The following is a 17,213-nucleotide window of genomic DNA, read 5'->3' on the forward strand; positions in this document are numbered from 1 at the left end:
TTATACAAGTCATTAAATGGATTTTTTGTTTTGTTTTTGTTCATTATTCTATGTATAGTGTTTGATGTCAATTAATATTCATTTTTTTTCTTTCATTTTAGTGATAATAATTCCTATTAAACAATTCCATTGGTCAATATAAGCTGTATTGTAAGAGTATTGTATGATTTATATTGAAAATAATACAAGTGTGTTTATGAAGAAGAAGAAAAATAAAAGACAAACAAAAACAATGCTGATGACGTTGATGCATTCATGTATTCAAATCTAGGTTGAATTTTAATTCTTATGAAATCAGATTACATAACATCAAATAGGATTTGTTGATTTTTTTTTTGAGGAAACCTGGTAACAGAAAGAGGTAAAAAATAAAAATAAGGAACACATACAACAAGAATAATAATAATAAAAATATTAAATAGGAAACGGTTATTATTTCAACAGAGCCAGGAATAAAAATTCTAGTGAGAGAAAATCTGTATGAAAAAAACAAGCAAATCAAATGACGTAATCCAACTCCATTATTTTTCGTTTTTATTTTGATTTCTGATCGGTATGTAGATTTTTCATCGCCGACTTAACTATACCGACAACAAATGTGAAATTTAAATAAACAAATTTGTGTACACAAACCACACAAACATTAGATGATGACATTGTCATCGTAATAATTGGTACATTGAACAAGTGATGATTAACAACAATTAATTATGGGAAAAAAACAAATCTAGAGAATAGAATAACGAACAAAAAAAAAATTCATTGCGGTTGTTCGCTAATTTTTGTCATTATTATTTAATGGATCACGTGGATATGAAAAAAAACAAATACACATTTAGACTGGTAATTATTTAAATGTGAATGTGTGTGTGTGTCTTGTTCATTTTAATGATACTATTGTCATTAAGAAGATTGTCATTATCATCATCATCATCATTATTATTATTATTATATATGACAGTTTACAATATTATGTGCTTATTGTTTTATTATTATTAGTCGGGTTTTACGAACGAAAAAAAATTCTTTTTTTTGTAAAGATATCCAAAGGTGTAAATGCATATTCTTGAATGGAAATAATTTGAATTGTCATTTTTTTTTGTTTTGTTTAAAAAAAACCGGCTAAAATCAGCGGTTCGCATCGTTAAGGTAGATAGATATGGAATATTGCACAAAATATTTTTTTGTTTTAGCTTGTAATGATTTAAAAAAAAACAAAAAGAAAATATCACAGGTAAATATAGAATATTTAAATGATTATATTTTTGTTACCTCGAAAACACGATTGATATTGATGGTCGAATAGAGATCGTGGCCACACAAATGCACACATTATTATTGTTTTCAACATTATCAGGTAGTATTTCGGATCTATTATTATTCAAAGAAAAACACTCAGTTACATACAATTTAGAATGTTCATTCACTAAGTTAAGAAAATAAAATAAAAGATCTAAAAAAGAGTGTCGAACATGTTTGCTGTTTTGAATATTATTCATTATATAACAATGAATAATAACCAGAAAGAGTGCAACTTAATGATCATCATTATAAAAAGATCATAACCATAGTATGACGTATGTCGATGATGTTGATGATGATGATGATGATGATGTTGATGATGCTTGTATTATTATTATAAAAATCATGGATAAAGGTAATAATTCCCATTTCAATGTTTGCTATCCAAACAAACATGATTATCATTTCATTCTTAGATTTAAAGTCTATGAATTATGTCGATGAGTATGTTAAAATGTTTTCATATCTAGAATAATCATTGAAAATATTAATATTCTGTGTTATAAATAATAATATTAAAAAAAATGAATAATAACACTGATGATAATCATGATTTTTCGTTGTTGGATTATCATCATTATCATCAACAAGATATTCCAGATGATGTACAAACGTTTAACACTACCACCAAACAACTATCGAATTCGCATATAATCGATCATCATTGTTCAGATTATTCCATAGTTCATATGAATTCACGAAATTCTATGACAAATAATGAACATACAAATGAAATTTTTCCTTGACCATCAAAATCAATATTCTCAATTCTATAATAATAATAATTATAATTATAATTTTCAAAATAATCATTTTTATAATAACCATAATTCTGAACAACAAACGGCATGCCATCAACAGCAAAATAATTATCATCATATACGATCAGACTATAAAAGAAAAGATCTTGTAATTGATGTTTCAAACAAATTCAACTTTTCAAGCTGCTGTTATTCAGCTATTATATCTACGACAGAAAGCCAACAACTGTCATCATCATCATCATCATCATCATCGCCATTGTCATCATTAATTAGAACAAATCCAACAGATTGCTTGCCTATTAACGATAACAATCATCTACCAGAATCAATGCCAATATCTTCGCCATTGAAAGGATTCAATACACCATATAATAATATTGAATGTAGTACAATCATCGATTATGATGGTAATAATGGTCATAGTTTTGATAAAAATAATGACGAATATATTGAGAATGATAATAAACAAATTATTTATTGTAATCATCTAAGTATTATTAATAATGATGATGATGATGATGATAAAAATAATGGAAAAAACATCAATAACAATAACAAAAATAAAGTGATTACAAAAAAATCAATTTGTTCATCTAGTTCATCATTATCGGAACCAATCACCACCACCACCGCTACCACTACACAATTATCAACATTATCCGATGATCACAGTGATTGTTTAGTTTCATTAACACCATCATCATCATCATTGGTTATTGAACGTGAATGCGCCAATTGTATGACACGTAATACACCATTATGGCGTCGTTATGGTCCAAATAGTTTTCTTTGCAATGCATGTGGTCTCTATCAGCGTGTCAATGGTAATCATCGTCCATTGATGAAAAATATTCGGCGTAATATATCGACAACAATTACAAAACGTACAGGTAATTTAATTTTATTTCATTCCTTTCAATATGTCATAATCAACGGTATATTTGATGTTAAATTCCTTTTTCAATAAACGAATTTATTACGAAAGTTTTCAATTTTATAAGTTAGAAAGACCTGGAAATTTCTTTCCTTTTCTAATAGAGAACTAGAATTCAAATAATATAAATTCATGAATCATATTCGCGTTTTTTTTTGAAAAAATTCGTTGAAGATTATTATATTTCAATTTCAAAGTATTTCAATTTTTTATTGCATTACTGGATTTAATCATTTTTTGAAATAATCCATTGTTTTTTGGTTTATTCCAATAATTTATAATGGTGATTTATTTTTATTTCAAAATAGAATCAAAATAAATCATAAATTTTGATTATTAATTATTTTTAACACATAAGCTGCCATCTACAATTGTGATTGATAAAATTGTTTGGTTGATTAATTTTCATTTTTTTTTCATTTATTTATATATGTATCAATTAGGCTTATGTTGTGCCAATTGTGGAACAAAGGCAACATCAATGTGGAGACGGAATACATTTGGTGAATCTGTTTGCAATGCTTGTGGCCTGTATTTTCGTTTGAATGGAGTTAATCGACCAATCGAAATGCGTAAAGAAGCCGTTCGAACACGAAAACGACGTACAAAACCAATGTTGATGTTGCGCGCCATGTTGGGACCAGATTTTTTCGCAAAAACTTCATCATCATCGAATAATTTAGTTAATAAAATTGAATGTCAATCATCATTAGAAAAGTTATTAAATTATAAACCTCAAATTTTGGCTAATAACAGAAGATTCGAATCTAATGAATCGATAAAATCGAAAACGAATGAAAAAATTATTGTTAATGATGAGAAAAACATGATGATAATTGATAATGATAATGTAAAACAATTTGATCATCAAGGAACAAAGTTTGAGAATGTTAAACGGAAAAAATTTGCCAATTCAAATCAACAGCTTATTGTGAATCGTTATAAAAAATTCGAGGAATTAGTTCTTGAATCGGGAACGATTTTTTCGGGCAATTACTTGCCGAACAATACAATTGATTGGCAGTCGAGTTCTTCAGATCCATCCATAATAAATTCATATAGTGGTCATTGTACTTCATCAATACCCAGAACAGCCATCATGGGATCCAAGCAAGAATTGTTTAATCGAGAGAAGAGCTGTCCAATCATGATGGATCATGAGTATCAGAATCACCCAGATACAAATATTGACAATGACAATATGACAATTTCGGAATCATATTTCCAATATTCTCATCATCATCATACACAGCAAGACGGGCATAATTCAAATAATTATGAAAATTGTGAAACTTCAAATATAGAATCTTGCATGAAACCGCCAACATCTATATTGTCACTACCGTCAAGATTTTCATGCATCGAACCTTCACTTGACATTTCGATGCTAAATACGACAATATCACATTCATCATCATCATCATCAACAACAACAACAACAACAGCACCGACATCATCAACGTCATTGCCGTCAACTTGACATTTGTTGTCATTCTTGAATTCAGGAATAGGTGGTAAATGTTGCGTATGATTTATATCAAATCATTTGCACAATATTCAAATATGAATAGATTAATATTCTTGATTGATACATCATTAATGCATAAATTGTTTGTGAATATGGTGATGAGATTATAATAACAAATTACATTCTATAGTGAATTAGTGAAAAAGAAATGTGTGTTGCAAATGAAAATGAATTTATGAATTTATGAATAAATACTGGATAATCATTTTTCGATTCTCAATAGGAATTTGGCTTATTTGAAACAACATTATTTAAACAAATTATTACTATATGAATCACGTTATCCAAAAATAGTAGCAATGAGCTCAAGAATAATTATGTATCAATTTATGCCTGAATGAATCTATAGTGTCAGTATGGAAGGCCATATTCATTATGTGGTATAATAATTTTGAAGTGAATAGAGAGATAGAGAAAAATTAATTTTTTAAACATTCTAACAGAATATATATCGTGTGAATCTAAACAATGTTCATATATTTATGAACCAAAAAAAAAATTTTTATTTCACAATGAAAGAATTAAATAAATATATATATGGATCCGATCATCAAAATAATATACAAACAAAAGAGTCTGATTCAATGGTTTTCGATTGTCATTTACAAAATGAAAATAAAAGATATGCTCCAGATCGCAATCATATTATAATATAAAAAAATTCCATTCCACATGTAAATAATTGAATTAACTATTCGTTTGAACTTTTATTATTCGTATTCAATGTATCTATCTAAATTTTATTTGAATAATGTTTCTGTATGATTGTATATGATTACATGAGTCAAATTGTATTTGTAAAGATAACGATTCTTGTTATTAGTAGTAAATTGATTGAATATACCAAAAAAAAAAAAAAAAAAAAATTCAACTCTCTTCAATTCAATTCTATTTTTTTTGTAACAATGATGTGAAAGTTGACATTAGCTTTTCCGTTTCCAGTTTCTCTTTTCACAATAATTTGTTTGCAACAACAATAGATTATGATGATGTGTGTGTATGTATGTTTAGAATTCGTGTCCAGTTTTATTTATTCATTCATTCATTCATTTGTTGTCGTTCTGTCTATTTTGTGATGATTTTTTTTATATTAATTCAGAAAACATGAAATAAAAAAAAAGACTTCATACATGGCTGAATAAACGGTCACATTAGTAATTTGCAACAATATAAAAAATGCAAGTTTGGTCCTCATTATTTCTTTGGCCGAAATTCTCTTTTTTATTTGAACTTGTATAAAAGATAGATAGGAAGAATTTGTCTATCTATTCTGGCTGTCTGTCTGTATGTTATTGACTGTCCAACCGTAATTTTTTCCGCCATATCACAACCTCAGGCTTTTCAACAACAACAACAACAACAACGTTTTCATATGGTAAACAAAACAAAAATAAAAATTATATTTCTTTTAAACTGATGTCATATTCGAAAATTCAAATTATTCCACTTGAGACAACAACAAAAATGAGAAGAAGAACAATTATCTTGTTTCAGCAACGAATATTGTCACCGAATATTGTTTTGTATTCGTTATTTTCTTTTTTTTATTTTATCCATTCTTGTCGGCATCCATCTAGAATTGAAAATTGAATTCATATGAAATTCTTGAATTAAACGTAATTTTTGTTGCTGATGTTTAGAGGTGTGTGTGTGTGTGCGTATGTATGTGCGTAGATTCTTCTCAACAGAAAATTCGATATTAGCATTCTAAATTCTATTAAAAACTAATCTTTTCAAGAATCAAGAATAAAATAACGAAAATTGTACCATCTTGAACTTTTTTACAGAAAATAATCTGTAAAAAAATATGTGTGTACTATTGTTCTCTTCTTAATACTTTTCTCTGATTTTAAATTGAACTGAATTTAACCAAAAATAAAACAAAAAAAAAACGAGTGTGCGCTTCATACCTTTACAAGACAAAATCAACTTTTTTTTTGTTTTCACTCCAGAAATCCTTCTGAGAATCTAAAGACTAACGACATTTTTTCTTTGGAACAATCACAAATTTTTTTTTCATTCCTCTATCATCTCTATCTCCGTTTTCATTGTTGTATGAGGCCGATTCTGTTGTCATATTCACTAAAACAACAACGCAATTATCCTTGATTTTTTCATTACAATATATTATTATTAATTATTTTAAAATTCGGGTATGGATTTTCTTATTACCGCGTATTATACGAAAAAAAGTTGATAAATAAATAGTCTTATTTTTAATAGTTACTCTATAGAAAAAAAATATATCTGCATTTCGATAGTTGCATCTTATAGTCGCGATTTTAGGGTTATTCTAAATTGATATTATTATTAATATTATTATTGAAATAAAACATTTGAGCAACAAAAATAATTCTAATTTTAATGATGATGAGGTCATATTGAAAATCGCAAAAAATTCAAAACCAATTATCGTAAATAGTACCGATTCTTGATGAGCAAAAATATGAGATTAGTTTTGTAGTTTTTTTTTCTCTTATTATCTTTCAAAATGATGAATGTTTCAACGTAAAATCAATTCAGTGCTGTTACTACTTTATTGTTTCAAAAAGTAGAATAGTTGATAAAAATTGTAATTCCCAGAATATCATTATGTTTTGATTCTCTTATGGAAGAAGAAAATTGAGAAAAAAAAGTAAACTATTCTTAATAATTCTCAATATTTTTTACGTGGAAAAACATTTTCAATTTTATTTCATTAAGATTTCATCATTTTTTTGTTCACACACTTAGATTGTTTTATTATTGTATTAAGAATGGGTCGATACATTGAATGGATGGATAAATTTTTATCATTTATCATTTTATTGTTGATTATTCGTTTTTATAAAAAAACTGTATTTGCTACAATATTACAACCGTTGGTCGATGTCAGTGAGTATCTTTCTAAATTCTGATAGAAAATGATTTTTTCATTTTTTTTTTTTTTTTTTTTTTTTGATAATAAAGAAGGAAATGATGCAATTCGTCAAATACGTTTTTTATACGATATACACGAAACTTCTTCAATATCATCGGAAAATTCGAAAAAAAAAATTTACAATAATCGATTGTTGTTACTGGAAGAACAGCGAAAATTTTTCAGCAAACCAATTCCAAATGTTTTATATCCATGGACAACAGGACAAAGAATTTTAATCAATCGCAATAATCGTTATAATAATAACAATAATAATAATAATCACCCAGAGAATTATTTTGTATATAATCGAGAAAAATATGAGCCATCATCATCATCATTATCATTAGCTATGAAATTCAAAGATATTTCTGCTATTCAATTACAACGGGGACGACCAATGTTTGCCGAAATCGATTTTGTTCCGCGTAAGTATCTGAAAATTTCTATGAAAAAATTTGTCATTCATCAACATTATAAGTTTGTTTATTGTCAAAGTAACATTTAATTATCTCTTTAATGATTCAGGCAATTTTTTTGTACAAAAATAACTTAATTAATGTGATAATTGATTGATTTATTTAGAACTTTTTTTTGATAGTGAATCATTTTTTCTTTCTTTTTCAAGGATACATACCTGAATGGACCAGTCATGTGGCCGTTAGTGTAACGTTACCGGCTCATATACGTGGAAGACCATGGATTCTAGGTTATCATCAGGAACAATTTCCAATGCCTACCTGTCGACTCTGTACAAATGCCGATCAATCCTATACATTACCTGTGACGATATTTTTACCCGACGATGGATGGTGTCCTGAAGGTCGTGTACAAACAATTTGGAAAATTGAAGCACTTCAATTACTTCCACATATAGACAAACAACAACAACAAACAATTCTAAATAATGAAATTATTAGAAAGTATCCCGAATTTAAATATCAAAGGCAAATGGATCAAACTGATATGATATTAGCATATGGTTATGATGAATTGAAGCAATTTTATATCAAAAACAGTGTCAATTCAAGTAGATGTCGTGATATTCATGAAGCGATAGTTGCTTGAATGTTTTTTTAAAAATATTTTTTTATATTATCATTCTATTTTCGTTACAATATTATTATGATTTTATTACTCTGTTTAAACTAATCTGCCTTGAGCGTTTCCGCTTTTTCTATTTCTTATATTATATACCAACAATTTGATTCACTCGATTTAGTTAATTTGTTTCCATGGAATGATAATATTTTTATTTTTTTACTGTGAGGAGATGTTATTGAACTTATCATTATCTACTGAACGCTTATTTAAAGATGGCCAATTAGGTCAAAAAATGGCTGTGTTTTTGTTATTTTTTTTTATTGAGTGTTGTCAGTATATTATACAATATGGTGAATGATAAAATATTTTTCCAAAATTTACTTTGTTTGTTGTTGATCATTGATACTTATATTATCATTAATAATATTAGGTGAATTTATCGTATTTTCTTTGAAATTATTTTCGTTCTAAATAGATAATGCAATTAGATTCCAGATGTGAGAAACCAGTGAGAAAGAGCAAAAAAAAATCTACTTTCAAAATTGATGATAAATATTTGACAAAGAAAAATCATTGAATCGGTAAGACGTAACTAATACCTGTCGCTTAGATACGATAATTATTGATTATAATCATTGAAAGTTTTTTTTTGGGCTAATATCAAAATGTGCAGACACCGGTAGTATAATAGATGCTCTGAAAACGGTATTCTTAGAAAGTAAAGTAAAAAGTCAACACATAAACTAAAATATAGCAAAAAAAAAAAATGTCAAAAGGAAATATTTAGCCACATCAATCAGTGTAAAATTGGTCTACTCACTGTTCATTGAGTCATCATTGAATTTCGTTTGTCAAAGAATGGGATCCATTATTGTGAATATATTTAGTTTTACTACTTTTATAATAATAATAATCTCGATATCGGTCGCATCTCAACCAACATCTATTAATAGACACTATTATCAACTAGGTTTTGCGACGAACAATATAGTGTCCAAATGTGATTTCTTAACGAATAGCTGCCGATTTCGTAATCAACATAATTTAGCCACATATAATCGATATTATAATGCAGAAAAAATGTTTTTCGATCGTCATTCATTGTTATTATTGAATATTAATGCACCACGTTCACAACGTTATCCTGGTGCACGATTAATAACACCATATTATCAAGCCAAATATCATAATGCTTGTTTATTTGTTTCATATCGTTATAGTGGTCCTGGAACCTTACGTTTCTTTATAATTCAACAAGATATAGATAATAAATGTATTTTTTCTGATGATCATTTTAAATCATCCATATCAATCAGCAATGAAAATGTCTGGAATCATTTGGAATTACAATTGGATCTAAGTGATGGTGATGTTCGATTCTTTTTGGAAACACATTTCAATAGTTCAGCTAAAGCTGGATATTTTGCCATTGGTGATTTTAATTTTGGTTATGGTAATTGTCGAAATAAAAACGAAAATCATTGTTACGATAATATCATCAACAGTCATATAAATGTAGCACCAACAGCCAATTGATTATGATGATTACATTTATTCAAATGATGAGTTAATGATGCTTGCTTGTTTTTTTTTCAAAAAGCATAAATACCAACTATATGTTCCTGGCTATTTCTAATAAATAAAATTTATTCCTATAAATTCAGAAAACAAATGGCATTTAATTCCAATACTATTTTTACAATAAATAATCTTATTGTCATTGTTATTTTATTCGATGATTTTTACTATATAAAAGACATCTTTTTTTGTCAATCGTAAATCGATTTATTCAAATAAAATTTATTATAAAACGATAAAAAATCAAAATTTCAGATATGAGATTTTCAAATGTGAAATTTAACTCAATTTCTTGTAATTTTGTTTGTTCAATTTTTTTGATTTTAAAATAGATTATTTCTGGTTTCATTCTTTGTCATTTCATTGCTTATTTTCTTTTTGTAAATAGAAACAAAAAACAAAAAAAAATCATCATTCATCATTATTTCTGTATCGTTGAAACATTCTTTAAATTTAATAAATGTTTTTTTGAAATTCTTTTACTTTTATTTTCGAAACAAATGTAGTAAATTACATCGATAGAATTTGTACCCAAAACCTTTTTATATTTTTTTTTTTACATTCAGTAATTGAATTTGATTTAGCTTTTATCAATGATGATTAAATGTGTTGAAAATGTACGTAAGAAAGTATGGAATTTTTTTTTGTTTAAAAAAAATTTATCCCTATTCATCGCATGTTTGTTCAATGTGAATTCTTGAATTCAATGATTTATTTATTTATTTTTTTTTGAAAGGAATTGAAAAAAAGAAAAAAATCAATATTAATCTATTATGATCATGTTAATTAGTATAAATAAATAAAATAAAAGTATCAAATAAATTCAATCTGAAGTAAGATATAATGGTTTTTTATGTCTAAAATGTTGAGCTTTTTTCATCATTACAAATTGAAATGATAGTATTATTTTGATCCTGTTCAATTATCTTTTTAGGTTGATCAATGTTATTTTCATTTGCATTATTTGCATTATTTTCATTCAAATCTTTGTTGACAATTTCATTCGGATTTCTATTACATGAACAACATAGCATAATAAAACGTTGAATCCGATTCTTCAATAATGTTAATGAATGAATAAATGAATCGGTACGAAGACGAAATGTTTCGTTCAGCCAACAATATATAAATGGATTATAACAAACGGAACTCATTGCTATCCAATGTGTAACAAAATAAATTCCTATATTTGAGGATAATAAAGATTGCAATGATAAAAATCATTACAAATGATAACAACAGATTTAAGAAAGACAAAATCAATTAAATAAACATTCTTACCAAAATGATGTTGAATTATCTTAAAATCGATCAATGTAACATAAAGATGTAATGGAAACCAGCATGTAGCAAATACGGCTACAACAATCACTAACATTTTGATACGTTTACGTTTTCGTTTCATGATCGATGCACGACGATTTGCGCTCACACTACCTATTGGATTGTTTTGACGCCAAAGAAAACAGCCAATTCTTGCATAAAATAATGCTGTCAATCCGATTGGCAATAAATATTGACTTAATGGAGATAGAATGGCCAACATTAAACGATTCTGTTTGCTGGGAAATACAGTTGCACAACGTATCATATTGAAACCTTCCAATAATGATGGATAGACAACTAATTGATTAAAAAGGCAATGAGGTATAGATAAAACAATTGAACATATCCATATCAAACATATTGAACATTTCCATTGATTGGTCGATCGCTGATGTGATATTCTATTCATCATTTCATTGGAATGAGTTATTGTTCCATCTTCTATTGATTCACGATTTTTTCTATTGCACATATAAGGAAGATATTGACATACATCGAAACCAATACCAAAACATGTTGTTCGAATTAAACTATATAGTTTTAATGAAAAAAATATAATAATAAGAACAATAAATGGAAAAAACAGATTACAAGCTCACTGAATCCAGAATGAACATTAACCATTGGCATGACGATATATATTTTTTCCCATAACAGCTCATTAGCTTCAAATTCTGAAAAAAAAGTGAAAAACCATAATGAAAATATGACGATAATAAACTTTTTAACTTGTTTACAGTAAAAATTCTCAGAATAAAATGAAACTGATTATAAATAATACTACACCATTACCAAAAAATGGGAATGATCTTAAGAAAAAAATGTCATGAAAATTTTCCCCATGAATTTTATTAAGATAATCAGAAGATGAATTCCAAAAATAAAATTTGATTGAATCACTTAAAGAATAATAAATGGAACGATTCATTCAGGTCATTATTTCTAATACATATGTAATGTATAGCTATATATAGGGTTCCTAAATTATGTTGGCTTGTTATGTGTCGGATTCGGATTAGTGTTTGGCTATTTTCTAGTGAGATTCAAATAGTTGAGTTACCTTCGATAACGTTCGAATGCTATTACCATCATTGTAATCGATGAACAATGTGCCGATAATGATTGAATGAATGGAGTCAAGATACATATTACTGAACCGAATGGCCAATTTGTGCTGACAAATCGTACAATATTGATTGGTATGTTGAAGCAAGTGAGCAACAAATCAGCGATCGCTAAATTAAATATTAAAATATTTGTCGTATTACGGCCATTTCCGACAAGTAAGGCTATCATTACACGGCAAACAAATATATTACCAAACAATGAAACTAACACAATCAATGAATAGGATGATACTAGTAAAATGTTCCAAATATTTTCTGCAGAAAACATCGATTCATTTAAATCAGATTGAGATGATGCATCAGTTATTGGTAAAGTTGACGTTGATTCTTGATTGAATAATACATCAAAGGTAAAAGGATTATCATCACTGGAATTGAATGCTGAAGAATCACTTGATAATTTGTTCCAATCAAATCGAATCGAAGTGGATGTTGTTGTTGCTGCAGTTGTGGTTACTAAAGTTGATGCTTTTGTCACTATTAATGATGTAGATGTTGTTTTAATCAACGATTTCTCAAGAGATTGTATCATTTCATCATTGTTGTGATCGTTTGATGACATTTGAAGTAAGAATAAATTATTCCAGGCCATTTTTTAACTATTAAAATAATTGTTACACTGACCAATAGAAATAGACATTTCAATGATCAACTTCTATTATGTCGATATATTCGTGATGAAATAATCTTTTTAAAAGAAAAAGTTAAATTTGGTAATCATTTGGTCCATTCGAGTTAAATTATTTGAAATGGACGACTGATCAAGAAAGAGTGATGGAACGAACGAGCCAACCTAACCAACTGCCAAATTTAATGCAATTTTTTAAGACTAGAAAACTAGAATAAAAAAATTGTATAGAATCAAAATTTTCCAAAATGAATGATGCTCAGGCGCAAATATATGCAGTCGTCACAATTTCTTGACATTATTGTCATTTTTTGAATCAAAAACGAATACATCATTCTATGAGAATATTGATGGCAATAATAATCATCTTAATTTAATGAGTCAACATTTTTTTTTACATAGACTTAGACAGAAATTAATTTTTGATGTCGGATACAGTCTAATCTGATCGTCAATGTTTTTTATTCGATTAACAACAATTTTCTTAACATTAGCAAACTATTTTGATGAAATACTATGAATATCGAAGCTTGACATCACGTAATCACCAATATATATATCGAAAGTGGACTATTCTAAATAATAGAAGTATCGAATGTACTTGATAAAGATGATCTTGTACAGTTGGCAATTTTTTTCGTCAAATGAATTAGGCAATATGTCTAAAATAAGCTCTGGATTTCTATAAGATATTGATGATGGTCTTCCATGCATGGTGATTCTGGGAAAAAATCTTGTTGAACATCAACATCATTATGAGGATAATCATCCATTTTACTGCTAGCTGCTAATGATGATTTAGAATTTTCAATGTCAATAATGATAATGATGATGATTTACAATCTAATTTTATCTAAACAGAAACCTAATTAGCCGTTTATTACGTTAAAAGTTGCTAGAAATTATTTGCCGTTTTTAGGTAAAAATCGAAACATAGTTTGATGCTGATTTTCATAATTTTTCGATTCATTATTCATAATTAAAGTCCATTGTTGTTGATGTCATTTATTGTAGACAATAAAATTTCCATTGTGATCATAAAATCTTGGGCGTTTATAATATAATTTTTGAAACATAATCATTGGAAATACAAACTATTTATTCAGAACAACATGAAAACAATTCAAGTTGTTCCTAATTGTTGCATAATATTGGAAAAAATTAAATTTCATAAACTATTCTATCAATTTTTAAGACGAATACATCCATGCTATTATAAAGTGTTGTTTTAGTCATTTTGGAATTCGATAATTCTATTCAACGAAATTTAAACATATATGTTAAAAATCCCACAAACACTAACATTCGATTTAGGCCTGTATCGTTTTCAAAGTATATGCGTATGACAAAAAAAAAACTAAATGCAGATGATTTCCTGTGTGTGTGTGTGATATTTACAGGAAACAAATGTAGTTTGTTATTTGATGATAAATGAAAACTGAAACAAAAATTTTGACGTAAGTCTGTAATGACATTTTTTTTTGTTCATCTGCTTTCAGTATCCTCTTGATGATTTCACCATTTCATTACAACCTTTATCGCACACACACGCTATTTGGAGATTGATGAAATATTTTGATCATGCAAGAGTTATCAACGTTATCATAATAAATACGATTCAATGTTTTTGTTGATGATCACTAAAAAGTCAATAGTTTCTTCATCATTGTTTTTTTTGTCATTGATGGTGATGATACCGAATTATCATCTCCAACAACAACAATCTTGTAGCGATGAATTCCATAAAGAATGTCATTGTGGTTCTCCAGCAATGCCCCCATCAACTTCATTATTCACTAGAATCGTATATCCAAATTCTACAATCAAAGTGGAATTATACAACGAATCCATTCCATATGGTTACGCAAAATATCTTCGTGTGTATTACAAATGTACAGATGATCGTGATGTTCTTGTTGGTAATAATATGCGCGAATGTTCCAGAGGAAATTGGATTGGATTAGTGCCTCGATGTGGTAATTAATTTATATCGTATGTTTTATTTTAAAAAAATAATTTTTAAAATTTCGCCTTACAGCAATTAACAATTTAAATCAAACGAAATTAAGTCACGTGAAAGTCAGTGATTTTAAAGTCACTGATACAATCGGGAAAGAAAATGATAATAATTTATTTGGCAATTTTCCAGAAGACAAACCGATAAACGTGCTCATTTATTATGACGAATCTTTGCAATTGAATCCAAATGGAAGTTTTGAAGTGCCGTTGATCAATCAACCTCATGATTGTTTACGTTGGAGTTTATCATCTAAACAAGTTTGGACAATGAATTTAGATAGAAAAACTCTTGTTCATTATGTGCGATTAAAATTATATGGTGATCACATTGAAGATCTTTATTTAAACCATGAGATTGGTATCGATCTTTCACTTACAAATATTTCAATTCAAGTATCAAATAATCAATCTAGACAAATGGATTCATTGCAATTGGAGATAAAATGTGATGAGACTATCCCCAAAGAAAGTCAATTTTCCACTTATCATCAAAAATATTCAGCCAATTACCTGGTATTAGATTTTCTATGTGAAATTGATGATAAGGAGAAATCTTTATTCGAATTCCTTTTTGCTGAAGATTATGATATTGATGAGCTATTGATTGGAGTTATAGAAGTAAGATTTGAAATGTTCAACATTCTTCATATTGATCATGGTCAAAATATCGATCTTGAATTTAAGCAAAAAATTTTTGTCATATCTCTTTGTGAATTACATTTATATTCATTCGAGCCTGATTGTGGAACACCTGATTTGCCTGTTACAGCCATTGTCCAACGGGATTTTAATTTTATCGAAGATAATGGACATGTAAGAAAATCATATAAATATACATGTCCTTATAATCAAGAGATAAGAGGAAATCCAAACATTGAATGCGGATATTATGGAAAATGGAAAGCTGAATTTCCAACATGTGACCACAGTAATCCCTGTAGCTTATTAAAGAATCTTACATTCATGCCAGGTTATCTTGTAGATGTAAAATATGAGACCACTATGATGAACAAAAAATATAAAGATGTAATTGTTCCCAATGGAAAATTCGCTAAAATCATCTGTATTCGATTGAATGATCGATCCGATAGTATTGATCAGCAAATCATGGACGATAAAAATGCAACATTCAGCATCAATCAGGTCGAGAATAATAATTATACAACACACCAAAAAATGATTTCACAGCCACGACGTGATGTATCACAAATCAAATGCATCAACGGAAAATGGATTGGTATGGAATCAGTCGATTGCATAATGCGTAAATCAATTTTGGAAGAAAATCCAATTTTGAAAAACGTTTCAGGCACAGAATTGAATAAAAGTCAAGTCGTTTCTTTACCAGTTCGAATGATACAGATTTTATTCGTTTTGTTCATATTTTTGCTTTTAATTATCATATGTCTGTTAATCTACATGATCATTTTTCGTAAACGAATGACAAAACAAGTAAAAAAACGAAATTCCAAAGAACCTAATCAAGACCATGGTGCCTTCTCGGAAGGCATGTTTCAGAATCACGGAATGTTAGGCATACCGACTTTCCATTTTGACTCTGCAACATATCGACCCGATTATTATAGTTCCGTTGAAGATTTTTATGAAAGGATAAATTTGGAAGAAAGAGATTCACATCTTTATCATACCATCCCGAATCCGAATTATAACATACAAAGTCATTATAGCGATTTAAGCATTTATCCCAGTTTGTCAAGTAAATTCTCAAGCAATTATCGTCCACCAACGTTAAATTTAGACTTAGGAGAAGAACGATACAATTCGATTTATGGTCTAGAAGAAGATGGTGTATTCGATCAACAACAACAACAAGAACCCATACAACAAGTTACGGGTGTTAAAGATTTTTTAGAAACCACAATCATCAATGATGAAGATACAAGAAAATGTTCATCACAATATAATTCATTATCTCGATCATCTACAGGTTATTTAAGAAAGAATTCTATTTATGAAACATAAATAAATGAATGGAATATTTTTAAATTTTGCAAAATAAATTTCATGATGATGATGATGAAAATAAACATGACAGCGCCATCT

General features: G+C 27.9%; 5 protein-coding genes and 1 long non-coding RNA gene across 7 annotated transcripts; 4 read left to right on the forward strand and 2 right to left on the reverse strand.

Moving 5' to 3' along the window:
- Positions 1-552: 552 nt before the first annotated feature.
- Positions 553-2,588, reverse strand: LOC124499509 (uncharacterized). Its single transcript, XR_006959552.2, has 3 exons — positions 2,363-2,588; positions 1,273-1,371; positions 553-1,193 (listed from the first exon to the last, which is right to left on the reverse strand). It is a non-coding gene; the product is annotated as an uncharacterized LOC124499509 (long non-coding RNA).
- A 205-nt stretch (positions 2,589-2,793) lies between these two features.
- On the forward strand, positions 2,794-4,662 carry LOC124496217 (uncharacterized). Its single transcript, XM_047059752.2, has 2 exons — positions 2,794-2,956; positions 3,444-4,662. The coding sequence occupies exons 1-2, from the start codon at positions 2,806-2,808 to the stop codon at positions 4,478-4,480; spliced, it is 1,188 nt and encodes a 395-aa protein (XP_046915708.2). The 5' UTR covers positions 2,794-2,805; the 3' UTR covers positions 4,481-4,662.
- On the forward strand, positions 4,470-8,629 carry LOC124491837 (uncharacterized). 2 transcript variants are annotated; one of them, XM_075735542.1, is made up of 4 exons: positions 4,470-4,514; positions 7,262-7,402; positions 7,478-7,855; positions 8,056-8,629. In XM_075735542.1, the coding sequence occupies exons 2-4, from the start codon at positions 7,285-7,287 to the stop codon at positions 8,493-8,495; spliced, it is 936 nt and encodes a 311-aa protein (XP_075591657.1). In that variant the 5' UTR covers positions 4,470-4,514; positions 7,262-7,284; the 3' UTR covers positions 8,496-8,629. The 2 variants fall into 2 exon arrangements, with proteins under 2 accessions (XP_075591657.1, XP_046910505.2); XM_047054549.2 differs by lacking the exon at positions 4,470-4,514 and adding an exon at positions 6,567-6,681.
- A 646-nt stretch (positions 8,630-9,275) lies between these two features.
- Positions 9,276-10,292, forward strand: LOC124491866 (uncharacterized). Its single transcript, XM_047054584.2, has one exon. It carries the CDS (start codon positions 9,330-9,332, stop codon positions 10,005-10,007), a length of 678 nt encoding a protein of 225 aa, XP_046910540.1. The 5' UTR covers positions 9,276-9,329; the 3' UTR covers positions 10,008-10,292.
- Positions 10,293-10,906: 614 nt separating this feature from the next.
- On the reverse strand, positions 10,907-13,262 carry LOC124491855 (G-protein coupled receptor 83). The gene is made up of 3 exons (XM_075728536.1): positions 12,436-13,262; positions 11,331-11,905; positions 10,907-11,232 (listed from the first exon to the last, which is right to left on the reverse strand). Exons 1-3 carry the CDS (start codon positions 13,092-13,094, stop codon positions 10,907-10,909), a joined length of 1,560 nt encoding a protein of 519 aa, XP_075584651.1. The 5' UTR covers positions 13,095-13,262.
- Positions 13,263-14,574: 1,312 nt separating this feature from the next.
- On the forward strand, positions 14,575-17,197 carry LOC124491748 (uncharacterized). Its single transcript, XM_047054448.2, has 2 exons — positions 14,575-15,106; positions 15,169-17,197. Exons 1-2 carry the CDS (start codon positions 14,752-14,754, stop codon positions 17,130-17,132), a joined length of 2,319 nt encoding a protein of 772 aa, XP_046910404.1. The 5' UTR covers positions 14,575-14,751; the 3' UTR covers positions 17,133-17,197.
- Positions 17,198-17,213: the final 16 nt, after the last annotated feature.

This window comes from Dermatophagoides farinae, chromosome 2 (genome assembly GCF_024713945.1).
Source record: "Dermatophagoides farinae isolate YC_2012a chromosome 2, ASM2471394v1, whole genome shotgun sequence".
Lineage (NCBI taxonomy): Eukaryota > Metazoa > Arthropoda > Arachnida > Sarcoptiformes > Pyroglyphidae > Dermatophagoides > Dermatophagoides farinae.